Source organism: Rhagoletis pomonella, unplaced genomic scaffold, assembly GCF_013731165.1.
Source record: "Rhagoletis pomonella isolate Grant_MI unplaced genomic scaffold, Rhpom_1.0 Rhpom_scaffold_00001, whole genome shotgun sequence".
NCBI lineage: Eukaryota > Metazoa > Arthropoda > Insecta > Diptera > Tephritidae > Rhagoletis > Rhagoletis pomonella.
The window spans coordinates 2,259,909-2,273,011 of NW_023458555.1; the positions used below are offsets into that span (position 1 = coordinate 2,259,909).

The window sequence follows — 13,103 nt, forward strand, 5'->3', positions numbered from 1 at the left end:
GATAATTAATGTCAAATGCCACCTTCTTGTACATGTTTCCAAGACACTCTTTTGTACTCAATACACTGTGTTATTTGTTACTTGAAAAAAAAATGTAATATTCTAGTTCGATCATGAATACTGTAGATCTTTTTTGAAGTGTTTAACTTTAACAATATAACTCGTAACAATTTAAACGCATAACTATTTTATAAGATAACTGAATTCAGAAATATAATTTTAAAATGTTAACGAAAATAAAGTTCGTAATAAAATTCCCTTTAAAGTTTATATATATATATTTTTCATATGTGTGTGGTACGACCATGTGGCCTTTAAGTTTTGCAAATAATAATTTTAAGGTAGAAAAATTAAATGAATAATAATTATCAAAATCAATATATTTGATCGAAAAAATAAAAATTAAGTAATAATCATTTCTTTTGAGCGAAAAAATGAAACTGTAATTACACTGGTTTACAGAATAAATATTTTATTGATGCAAGCTTTATTTAACTGGTGTGGAGTCCACTGATATATTTATGTATTGGAAATAGTACCCAAAAAGTATTAAAAATAATCCTAATCTTTTCCCCGTTTTCTACTACCGCAAAATGCATGGCCGCAATTGGCATGCAGAAAAAGTGAGGTTATGTAAGTGACATCACCTTATAGGTTCATTCCTTATCTCTTTGGACTAAAATCTGAAAAGTGTCAAAATGCCAGAGCGTAAGCAAAATGCGCTCACTAAAAGAGAATAACAGGAAAAGTAAAGGAACGCAAAAAACCAAATTTTTAGTCCAAAGAATGGCAACAACAAAACTAACGTCAAATAAAAACAGAAATGTATGTACAAAACACATTCACACAAGCACAAACACAATAAACACTTGCTATATCAATTATTTTTTGCCTCCTTCCAATTTCAATTCATTTCTTTTACTTTTTAGATTATTCTCACTTTTATCTTTAATTTCCGTTAATTTAAATTCAGTTGAGTTTGACACTTTTCAGGATTTTGCCAGAAAAAATTCTTCTGACTAAAGCGCTGGTTATACTTGCATTGTGTTGCAGCGCATAACATGAGTACTGCCACATATAGAATTTGTTTAACGAGCTTTGCAAACAAGCGATTATCCTACGCAGCGCATGACAGGGCATGGCATCTAAGTCTGGAGAATTTCGATTTTTTGCTATGTGACATTTTCAAAGAGAGATGCCACTCTCATTGCTATCATTAGTCTGTTCCAGTACCCATCAGATTTAGAGGAATTACTGAGAAGTCGTTCTTGTACATACATTGGGGCATATTTATATTCGAAACAAAGTCAATTATAAAGTTAGTTGCCGCCATTTCATTGAAAATTATGGCAAAAAGCAGCAACTAACTTTAGTGTCGACTTCATTTAAGCTATGAATAAGCATTCTTCACTTATGTTTTCCTAACTAAATGCTGGAGTAGTGGAACAGACTAACTGATCACAGTGAGCAGCTGATTCTAGAAAATTATGCGCTCTATGCCGAGTATAATTACACCACTGCTTCACATGCGCTGCTTCTCTATGCCCTGCACTAGCAATGTAAGTATAACCAGCGCCACTGCGTTATTGTATTTTGGGCTTAAATCTGACTACCTCGGACTTTTTCTGACTATTTCTGGGAGATAAGGAACGCTCCTTATATTTATTTCACCATGATTGAAAGTCTTCAGATGCAGGAGCGCGCTGCTACAGCCTCGGGACTGCTCTTTTGTAGGGGCGTTTCATTCGGGTGTCCTCAGTAGACATCCGTCCTCTCGTTTGCATCGGAGTACGAATTTCATGTATCTCGAAACCGCTTCCCACTTGTCTGCACTGGAGATCATTATCCCAATTATGTTGTTCGGAGTTATGTCTCCGTATCTTAGTTCCAACATTCTGCGCGCATTCAAGAAGTGTTCGCAGGTGAAGAATGTTGGTACACGTTATCTTCGACGTTTCCACAATGGTGACAGAGTGAAGATATTCCCGGAAATAACCATGGCCGGTGAGGAATTGCGTCAGGTAGAAATCCACTTCCCCATGCGGTCTGTTCAACCATGTTTGAAGATCGGCTATCAGGTTGTGCGTCCATCGACCCTTGGTGCTCGCGTTCCAGTTTTGTTGGCACTGCTGGATTAGTTGCTCGCGCGCCCTTGCCGCAGCAGCTGCTCGACCTATCTCGGCACTGAGATTGTAGATCTCTTTTCGCTCGTAAGCAAGTAGCTCAATTGGCATGACGCCAGAAATAACCTGAACCGCGTCCGCGGACACTGTACGGTATGCAGAAGCAATGCGTAGTGCCCCTCTGCGCTGGACCGAAGACATTTGAATCCGGTATTTTTTGACTTTCAATGCGTCGGCCCATATTTCTGCCCCGTACAGCAGCACCGACTGGACTGCTGTCATCAGAAGCTTCTTGCGGCATGGCTTCGGGTCGCCCACGTTCGCCATCAGCCGGCTTAGAGCCACCGTGCTCTGCGCAGCTTTTTCACATACTCCATGGATGTGTTCCCAGAATGTGAGTTTGCTGTCAAGCTTCACCTTTAAGCATTTTGTAGACATTATTATTTGTCAAATACCTACATATGGAGTAATTTTCGTCGTCCTATATATCCAAGCTAAAACCCGCCCGCAAATAAGGAAACATCAACACCAATCTCTTGTTTAGTATCTCTTCTTTTTTTTATTGTTATATTTGCATAAATTTCTCATTAGATGCTTTCTACTTTTTATACAAATGTACATACGTACATATGCATCAGTAGTCCCTAAAAGCTACAGATAATTTCACATGGCAATCGTAATCACTTTATTTTTTTCCAATGTTGTTGGCCAACGAACAGCTCAAACCAGTGCCATCGGGTTCAACGTTCAATTCCTTCACCTCACCATTTTCCACGACCATCGAAAATCGTTTCGAACGCAAGCCGCCCAGTGGCGGTAAATCAATAGTTAAATCCAAAGCCTTTACAAATGTAGCTGCGGGATCTGCCAGCATACGAACTTTACCGGACGTGTTGTGCTCTTTACCCCAGGCAGACATAACAAATGGATCATTTACTGAAACGCAAACAATTTCATTGATGTTTTGTTCAGATTTTAACGAATCGGCATTCGATACAAATCCAGGCAAATGGGTCTACAAAAATTCAAAAATTGCTTTAACTAGTAAAATAGTCTTATGCAGCTGTATACGTACCTTGGAGCATCCAGGTGTAAACGCACCTGGAACTGCAAAAATTATTACTTTCTTATTGGAAGTCAAATCAGCAGTATTGATCTTATTTGCCGGGGAATCTTCAAAGAGATCTACAGAAGGAAGCTTATCGCCGACCTGCGGATGTAAACCAACATACATACATACATATCATATATAATAATTAAACAGATTGGAGCTTATTCTAGAAAAATTAACACCAATGATTAACAGCAATTTCGTTGTTGTCATATGTATGGGTGCACGTAAAAATGCATTCGGTTCGATATTATCCATGATCTTGGCCACCACGCCACATTTTATAACCACACTCTTCAAATCAGTTCTCTCAACTAAAAAGGCCGTTTTCATGTTACATTTTATTACATAATAAAGTCGAGATTTCAATGCACATATCAGCAAGGTTTTCTAAAAAGATCCATTTTTTAACTTACCTTGATTGGAGCCATATTACTTGTTGACTTTGAGAATGCACGCACAAAATTCCTTGATAATTGTGGAATGACAACGGAACAGATACGCGTCTGCATTTTAAAGCTCTGTGATATGTGCATATGTGTTTCAGTCTCCGTTTTCTTTGCGTGCTACAATTCGTAGCTAAAATTTGCGTGCGGCTACTGAGCCAAAATAAATTTCTGCACTGTGGGCTAGTGATAAGCAAAATATACATCCGCACTTAAAGAATACGGACTTTTGAGCTAGAGAAAAAAGAAAAAGTGGACGTGGTGGCCCCCTTTCTGCTGAGTTTAATTGTAAACTTTTTTTTTGTTCAAATTTATAGGGGCGGCGCTAGCGGGGCCCCACCTCGTGGAATTTTCAACATTTATATTTCGGAAACTATTGAGCCGATTTTCAAGATAGGGCCACAGTTGGAAAGGTGATTGAAGGACCTTTCATTAGATATATATATATATCTAGGTATATATAATGTAAAAATATTTCGAGAAAAAGTAAAAAAACGAAACTATGGCTTTTTTTTATAAAAATGTATGTTTTTCGTAAAAAATACGTAATTAACTATATTAACAAATATTTTTATCGGAAAAAACACAAAAACGCCTTTTGGGCCAAAACGGCAACACTGAATACAAGATTGCGCCAATCAAGCTGAGAGAGCTCGATTTGACACTGCCTTAGCTCAGTAGAGCAAGAAAAACGGGAAGAAATTAATCCCTATTTGGGGGAAAAATATAAAATTTCATATTTTCTTCTAAACAAAAACAATAAGATAAAATACCTTTTTGAGAACACAAAATGTGTATACAGAGAAAAAAAAAATATTCAATTACTAGGCAAAGAATTGTTAAGAACACTGTTTCACACACACGAACCCGCACACAGTGCCTTGCTAATGCTTGGAACACAATACCCGGCGAACGGCAAATTTCGCCCAGCAGAGCGATGCCCACGGCGAAAAAAGGTGGCGCCGTCAGTGGTACCCAAGGTGTATTAAACAAGGTGGTGTTGGGGCGACAGCTGAGTTTTTCGCCGTGGAGGCCATTACGTCAAAATGATGTGTTTGTTGTAACTCATACCAATGACAGTATGGACATCAGCGTTTAATTTGTTAGTGTAATTTTTTACTTATATACGGCCAACACCCCAACACCACCTTGTTAAATACGCCTTGGTGGTACCGCTACTTTGGTTTTGCCGATTTTGACAGTTGTGGTAACTTGTAAATAAACCTTTGTTTACAAATCAGCGAAAGAGAAATTTGCATTATAAGTTAAAAATCAGTTTAAATTGTGTTAATTTGAAATTTTTGAGTTGAAGACTGCGTAAAAACTAATAAAAGGTAGTGCTGTGTGTTAAATTGCGACAGCCATCAAGATACAAGATGCGTAGATGCAACTGTAGCGCTGGGACGAATCGCTGCATTTTGTGTACATAGGGCACGTTAAAGCCGTTCCCGAAATGTCTCTTTATTATTACATTAACAACATTTCCGCACAATGATTTTGCTTCTGCTCCAAGCAGCCTCCATTAGCAAGTTAACTAATCAATCCCGCTAAGATGCTGCCGAAGTTTTCTGCAGCAGCCTTAATTGCAAAGCAATGAAGTGCACTAAAACGTTTGCTGAATCTTCTGAGATACTTCGCCGACCTAAACGGGGTTAGATCGAAACCTACACCTGCTGTGTATGCCGGAGACGATTACACCACAACTCCACCTCAGTCAAGTGTAATGCCTGCGAGGGGTGGAGTCACCTCAGAGTCTGCTCGGGACTACGGACACATAGACAGTAGACCACGTCGTACGTGGCCCCATGTTGCTCAAACAGAGCAGCCTCCAAGGCTAACCACAGTCCGCCCGAGCAGCCTCACACACTCACACAGCAGCCTCCCACAGTCACCACAACACAACAACATAATAACACCACAGACCGTACCACAGCCACTACAGACCACATAACACACACACCCCACCACCACCCACACGCCGCCGCCAACAACTCCTGGTTCCCCCTACAATCTGCACGGTATGTCAGACCAGGATATTCCGTAATGTGACATCAGTCAAGTGCAACACCTGCCTTGGCTGGTGCCACTTTAGGGCATGCTCAGGTCTGCGTACCACGCGAGATTGGACTGGGAACTTCGAGGGCCCGTGTTGCGCTGCTCGGTCGCCGACCCCAATTGCGACGCCCCCCGCCACCACCACAGGGCGGCAATCACCACAGCAGCACACACAGCCAACGGCGGCAAGAACATACACTTCACTTACACCCCACATCACGACACGTCTCCCGAACCACATGAAGCTCCTTCAATTTAATTGCAACGGGCTACAGAGCAAGATTGAGGAGATAACCGTCTTCATGTGTCGGCATGGTATATTGATAGCTGCGGTCCAAGAGACGAAGTTGCACAGCAATTCAACTTTGTTGAATTGCGCCGGGTACAACGTGCACCGTCGAGATCGCGAGCGAGATAATGGTGGTGGCTTAGCGTTCATCACGCACCACACCGTGCAGTATCGTCTTATCGAAGCAGACATCGACCGCAGGGATACCACCCTAGAATGTCAGGGCATCGCTATCCGGTCAGGCGATGTCGAGCTCGAAATATTTAACACATACATACCCCCTGTCACCTGCTGCCCGGCAGGATATCACCCTGATATAGGTGCGCTCCTCAGAGGTGAAAACCGTATGGTAGTAGGTGACTTTAATGCGCACCACGGTCTTTGGCACTCAAGCCTGTCAAACGATCGTAGGGGAACAGACTTGGCTGAGCAGATAGACGATTCGACATTCTGCACAATGAACGACGACGCACCCACCAGGATTATGGGTAACTGCAGTAGCTCGCCAGACATCACAATAGTCAGCGCCGGTCTGATAAACAGCATAACATGGCGACCTATGCTGACTCTAGCATCAGACCACCTACCCATAGTCATCTCGATAGATTAACCAACCGACTTTACCTCCGCCCCAGTGATGTAACCTTGGGAAAGGATGAGGTAACTAGAATTCCCTTTCTGTGGTAAACCTGGGGCTGCCGCCCCAGTGATGTCTATTTTGGTGTTTTACAACCAATATATATATAAAAATGTATATACAAATTTGCAACAGATACCATATTTCCAACCGACATTATTGTTAAATTAGTGCACAGATTTAGTAAATTAAATTTTTGTAATAAGCGTGAACTGTTGTCTACAAGTGTGTGTAAAAGTTTTTAGATTCGATTCACGCGTTTGGGCACATCAACCCAAAATCGTTGTACAAATTCATAAACAGTACCCATCATGTGTTTTATTTACGCCCAAACGGATCAGACCACACTTTCATGTTGCCAGGCTGAATGTCTTCTTGTTTAATTCCTGCGCGGGTACGTTTTTGCAGATCCTTATACCTTTCCGCATTCATCATTGGCTCAACGACGATCGGGTAAAGTGCTATACCAATTCCGCCGATAATACAAGAAATAAAAGCTGCATATCTCCATCCACGCAGGAACACCATGTTGCTAAATCTCTATTAGGGAATTCGGAAAAATATCGACGCATCGAAAATATTGATGTTTGTCATCGATGCATCGAATTTTCCACTCGATCTCAGTGTTGCCCCTCACACTTTTTCCACTACCAAAAAACGTGCCAAAAGGGTTTTGGAAGCGCCGAAAAGATTTTTTTGTAGTAATTAAAGATAAATGGTTTTGGGTGGGCTTTAGATTGGTAACCCCGGAGTACGGAATTAAGGAGAATATGGGAGGTAGAGGGGGATCTAATAGCTGTCTGTATGACGTTTCAAAGCGCCGAGCCTTATAGTTTTTAAGGAATTTGTTGTTAAAGGTTGTAAATTTAACAAATTTTTATGTACCGTTTCACAACATGTGCAATCCCGTATTCCTCGGACTAAAACTAGTAAAACTGTCAAATAATAAAAATTCGATCAGAGCGAGAGAGTAACATTGAAAAGTACGGGATAGTTTCATCAACCTAAGATAGATTATTTTGTTATTAAAAAGAAGTTGACAATCTTTGCGAACTGAAACGCGAGATTCCAAAATAGCTATAGTGCTGCCACTGTATTAGTATTTCGTAATAATTCACTTTTCCTTATAAGGTGTGTGCACTGTTCAATGCTTTTCGGTATCTTTTTTCGTTTAATATATATATAAATAATGAAAATTTTTAATAAAAAATCGCGCGATTTTTTATTAAAAATTTTCGCCTGCGTCGCTTTTTTCATAAAAATCAATACTTCGATAAATAATGAAAATTTTTAATAAAAAATCGCACTTTTGGCACTCCATGACGCTTACTTTTAATTACAGCTAAAATAACTGTAAACCATAAAAGTAGCGCTGCCATGGTATAGGGAAATTTGCTATTATATTCTGGTTAGAATATCTTATTTAGGTGAAAGTCAAAAAAGAAGAAGAAGAAGTGTATAGTGTAAACTGAGTATAATAGCGCAAATGAAATGTGAAATAAAGTGGCAATACCAGCGACTTGAGGTTATAATAATCTTGGCAGGCGCAAAGTTTGTTTACTCTATTTTATTAACGAAATATATAAAATAAAAGTGAATAAATGATTTGGTTTGCATAAAATAATAACCGGAGACGTTCTAATAGTGTTTTAAAAGTGTAAACTGGTTATTTAGTTCATTTTTGACGTGGTAATGCTCATAGAAAACAACGAAATTTAACAAAAGTTTTTTGTTTATAACTTTTAAATGGTTAATAATATTAACCCTCCCCCTCCAGATTGTTAATAGGGGGGCCGAAACGCGTCGTTTGGTACCCCTCCCGACTTTTCCGGACCTTTTTTAGGGGTTGTTACCCTACACTAGAGAATTACCTTATTTTTAGTTGAATATGGTTGTATTACTTTAGACTTTTTTTAATGTTTTCTAATATTCATTCTTTTGGGACACAAAAGCAACCATGCGTCCAATTTCTTGTGGGGAAATTTGGTCCCCATAAAGGACTTTCAGCTACAAAAACAAAAACCTTTTCGCCCAGTTAATTCGCTTAGGTCGGTGTTATGCTTTATGCTTGAAATACAATACCGGCGAACGGCAAACTTCGCCGAATTGGGCGATGCTGTCGTTCACCGTTCGCACGGCTATTTCGCCTACTTAAACAGAATTAGAGCGGTAGCGAAAACAGCTGATATAAAAGAAAATCGTCGAACATGCTTTTGTATGGAAAAAACGTGAAACACCTTCAACCAAAAAAAAATCATGTTTGTTAATTAAATCCTAAAATAGGGCGTTCTTCAAACAAATTCTGAAGTAGGGCGTTTTTGAAGTTTTCTGAAAAAGGCGTTTTCGAACTGGCTGCAGGTCAGTCCATGATAAAAATATACAGGGCTATCACGGAATCCATCGTAGAAAATCTACGAATTCAAATGCCCGCTACGAATACGAAAAAATTGCTATCACTGAATCCGAGTGAACTCGAAAATATCGTTGCCAGCTTCGAATGCTGATTCGAAATCAGTTAGTGCAAAGGAAACAACAGACATTTATGTATGTCATTTTGCTCACGCTCGCCAATCAGGCGCAATGGCCGAGTGTGCAAAGTACTAGACTACCAATTGAGAGAGCTGAGTTCGAGTCCGAGTCGTGGGGCCGTGGAGATTTTTTTCTTTTTTATTTAGTTTTTGTTAATTTTTTTAATAAATATTTTTTTTTTTTTAGTTTATTTTTAGCTTAGATTTTATTATTTTAAATAGATTTTTTTTTTTAAATTTAATTTTTATGATATTAAAGTAATTAGGTTTATTTCCTAATAAATTGTTGCTAAACTATTGTTTCCTCGATTAATGCAAGATTTTAATTCATTAAATAGCGTCTAGCAGATGAATGCGTGTATGTACATATGTATGTATGTATAGCATTGGTATTTTACGTCTACGTTTACACAAATATACGGAATTATATCAAACTATAACAAATTTGGAGTACAATAAATATTTAATATTAAAAATAATGCAGCTTTCTTCCACTATTTTTAAGATTGAGTGATTTTAAATTTTGTTCCGACAGCATAATCTCGTCGTAGAGTATCTGTACGAATCTTCATTACAAACGGATTCAATGAAGGCTCTCTACGAATTTCGAATTTACGTTCGTAGCCATTCGGATTCTGTGATAGCACTTTCGTAGATTTCACGAAAATCGAAGCTACGATGGATTCTGTGATAGCCCTGATAGTAAGGTAGAACCGCTGAGAGGCACTTTTAAAATTCTTGACGTTTCCAAACAATTTAAATTTTGAATTTACTCACAGACTCACACACACACTTTCATTTTCAATCTCAAGCAACAACAATTTCGAACAATTTCAATTTTTTATTTTCAATTTTATATGATTTTAAAATGTTGGCAAACTTCAAAAAAAAATCATGGCCGACGAATTGAGAGAACGATTTTACCTGCAGATTTTGTCATTGTACAGGCTTACATCGGTAAGCATCAACAATAATTTTAGGTACAGACATTCCCTGCTTATCTTGTAAGTTTCATTTCTTATGCAATTATCAAATTCTCCGATAATCGGTCTATATCATCCAAACTCATTTGTTTTAAATTCGCCTCGAAGTCGGACATGAATGCAGATACCAGTTTATCCGTTTGCTGTTCATTGTAGTACTTACGGAATGAACGATGTATTACCTGCAAAAAAGAAAATACTGCCGTTTAAGATATACGAATGGATCCACATAAATCTTGTAGATATTTTATAGTGGCCGTGTAATACATAACCATTTTCGCTAACTCCATGTGTATAAATCGTTTCCATAGTTTAAAAGGCAAAACAAGAACAAATTGGAAAAATTGGTTTTGTTATGCTTTACAATTTTTGGGAATATTAGTTCACATGAAGTTCGTGATAAGGCCGAAGGCCGGTTTTAGTAGAATGCAGCATTCGCAGCATACAATTGCGAATGACTCTCTGGCACCTAGCCGATAAAGAACTTTGGCAAATAAACGTGCAAGAAATAACTCCGATACTAGCACAAGTTCATATTCTTATTGTCTCATAAAAATAAAAATCCTTGTGGTTTAAAGAATAATGGGAATGCCGCATCATACTAAAGCCAACTTCGCGACGTAAGCTACAATTCCATAAGAACACAGATGTGTACCTCTCTTAATCCTTCGATTCGTTGTCGCATTACTACCAAATTCAACTTGCTTCCATCACGAATATTTGGATAGGAAGAGACAGTGTTTTCATCATTTAAAGTACGGCCAAAGAGAAGCAACTTTTGTTCAGATAATGGAATCTGTAGTTTGTTCTCAATTTCGTTTTTTATTTCTAAAATTGTAGTTGCCGATTCCACCTGTAAGAAGCATAAACACATGATTTGAGAACATTGCCGAAATATTTAACACACCTCCAATGTGAAATCCTGCCCTTTTAAAACTTTTATTGTTATTTGCATGACTTTAGTTATTCTTTTATTTCTGTATCCCTTTGGAATTAAATGCTATGCATGATTCAATAATACAAGGTTAGATAATTATTGACAGCTGCGGTTTGACACTCCCTTACAAAAGGTTGCATTTGCGAAGGAGAGAGAAAGGGCAAGAATGCAATCCTTTGTTGCGAAAATGGTAGTAGAAAAGTACGCAAAGTAGGCAATTAGTAGTGAAATTCCTTTTGTAAATTCTAAAGTATTTGCAGGAAATCTGGCATTTTAAACGAAATGTTGAACGTAATATTTATATATCTACGTGAATTACGTAATTTATATGCTATTTAGCTGTTTAAAAACTGCAAAATGACTCAAAATTAAAATAAGACTACTATGAGATTGATATAAACACCCAATGCTTATGTTTTCATCAGTTAAATATGCTTCATATGCATATACAAATAAACATATTGCACAAAAGCTTATACTTTTATTTCACACCAAAGCTACACTGTTTCCATGTAAATTTGCAAAGAAGCAACACGGTGCCTTTGCTAAGGGAGCGGTGCGAGAGAGACAACTGTCAATTTAGGTCGGTGTTATGCAGACAAACTTTTGTTTGCCAAATTAAATGGCGGCTGCTTAGTTTGCTCGGAGGTGGTTATGTCGAGTTTGGCACAGGGTTGCACGTTCATTATGGTTTTCATGGCTATTGCCAACACGAAATGAGAATTTCAGATGTACATAACGCGCAAAATTTAAAATTTTTGTATATGACAACACCGAATTTGCTGCAGTTTGACCAAACAAAATTAGTTTGCTGTGAGAGTCGCCAAACTCGCTCTCTCCGAGTTTGCTGCAACAACAATTGCACGCAGTTTGCCAAACAAAATTTCTGCATAACACCGACCTTATCGAACCTTGTATTATTGAATCATGATGATATGTAAATTTTATACGAATCAGAATAAAGCAAAATGAAACAAAACACTATAAACATCTGATAGTAGTGATTTGCTGAATTGTCGGTACCCAACACTTGAAGAAAATTTCGGTACCCAATACTTTCTTCTTGGTACCCGATACCGATTCGATACATTAAACCTTCGTCATAATATATACACTTGTGGTCAGCTAATTAAGTTTAGGGGTACTGTTTATGAATTTGTACAACGATTTTGGGTTGCTGTGCCCAAACGCGCGAATCGAATCAAAAAACTTTTAGAAGAAAGTATATTTCTGAGCGTTTTTGACATCTGTCTGAGAATGAAAACAAACAAAGAAAACGAAAAAGGCGCGGTGGTTGAGTGCGATTATATTGGCATTTAACATAAAATATAATAAGCGCAACTGAATAAAAATGAGCTAAAGTTGTTCATAAAATATGGTTTTCGTGATAGAAAGTGTTTTGCAACCACGTGGCATAAGCACAGTTCGATTTTTCAATGCCAAAGCTCTGACCAAAAAAGTGCACCCAATTTCACGCAAATTTACGCCTCTTGGCAAACCAAGCCAACACACAAACTTGCTCCACTCCACTCCAGCAATACTCCCCAAAAACCCTTTGTGGAACTTGTATGCTGCTACAACAACAACAACAACAAACTTGCACAAAGCACTTCATTTTATATCATAAATTTTTAATGAATCAAAATGTATAATAAAAATCGCTGTATTCGCGAAGTTGAGTCAATTCGCTAATACGGTGTTCGCATGAGGCGATTTTAAAGGCAACTTTTAGTTGAAACAAAGAACGTAAATCTATAAGAGGAGAAAACACGTTATAATTGTAGCGAGTGTTAACATCAGGAGCGCGCTTTCTCTTTTGCCCAAATACGTTTTTTGATTGGATGAAAAGAGAAGGCACGATGCTGAGGTTAACAATTATAACGTGTTGTCTCTTCTTATAGATTCACGTTCTTTGGTTGAAAGCAACAATCGGCTGGTGTGAACAGCCTTTCAACTAATTGCTTCCAATGAAATTGGGGCAGCCAACTTTTGAT

The 13,103-nt window shown here is 38.3% G+C and overlaps 2 protein-coding genes across 2 annotated transcripts; both read right to left on the reverse strand.

Moving 5' to 3' along the window:
* Positions 1-2,657: 2,657 nt before the first annotated feature.
* On the reverse strand, positions 2,658-3,946 carry LOC118736143 (peroxiredoxin-5, mitochondrial). The gene is made up of 3 exons (XM_036466244.1): positions 3,651-3,946; positions 3,199-3,333; positions 2,658-3,138 (listed from the first exon to the last, which is right to left on the reverse strand). The coding sequence occupies exons 1-3, from the start codon at positions 3,768-3,770 to the stop codon at positions 2,809-2,811; spliced, it is 585 nt and encodes a 194-aa protein (XP_036322137.1). The 5' UTR covers positions 3,771-3,946; the 3' UTR covers positions 2,658-2,808.
* Positions 3,947-10,095: 6,149 nt separating this feature from the next.
* LOC118736169 (ubiquitin-like protein 4A) lies at positions 10,096-12,128 on the reverse strand. The gene is made up of 4 exons (XM_036466267.1): positions 12,048-12,128; positions 11,080-11,177; positions 10,828-11,025; positions 10,096-10,354 (listed from the first exon to the last, which is right to left on the reverse strand). The coding sequence occupies exons 2-4, from the start codon at positions 11,125-11,127 to the stop codon at positions 10,208-10,210; spliced, it is 393 nt and encodes a 130-aa protein (XP_036322160.1). The 5' UTR covers positions 11,128-11,177; positions 12,048-12,128; the 3' UTR covers positions 10,096-10,207.
* Positions 12,129-13,103: the final 975 nt, after the last annotated feature.

Excerpts from the sequence above, each read along its gene's own strand:
- LOC118736143 (XM_036466244.1), bottom strand. The coding sequence starts at position 3,770 with ATGCACATATCACAGAGCTTTAAAATGCAGACGCGTATCTGTTCCGTT. Across the intron at positions 3,334-3,650 it reads GTAATATGGCTCCAATCAAG|GTCGGCGATAAGCTTCCTTC; the intron begins GTAAGTTAAAAA and ends TTACATCCGCAG. Across the intron at positions 3,139-3,198 it reads TTACACCTGGATGCTCCAAG|ACCCATTTGCCTGGATTTGT; the intron begins GTACGTATACAG and ends GAATTTTTGTAG.
- LOC118736169 (XM_036466267.1), bottom strand. The coding sequence starts at position 11,127 with ATGCAAATAACAATAAAAGTTTTAAAAGGGCAGGATTTCACATTGGAG. Across the intron at positions 11,026-11,079 it reads GGCAGGATTTCACATTGGAG|GTGGAATCGGCAACTACAAT; the intron begins GTGTGTTAAATA and ends TGCTTCTTACAG. Across the intron at positions 10,355-10,827 it reads GAATCGAAGGATTAAGAGAG|GTAATACATCGTTCATTCCG; the intron begins GTACACATCTGT and ends TCTTTTTTGCAG.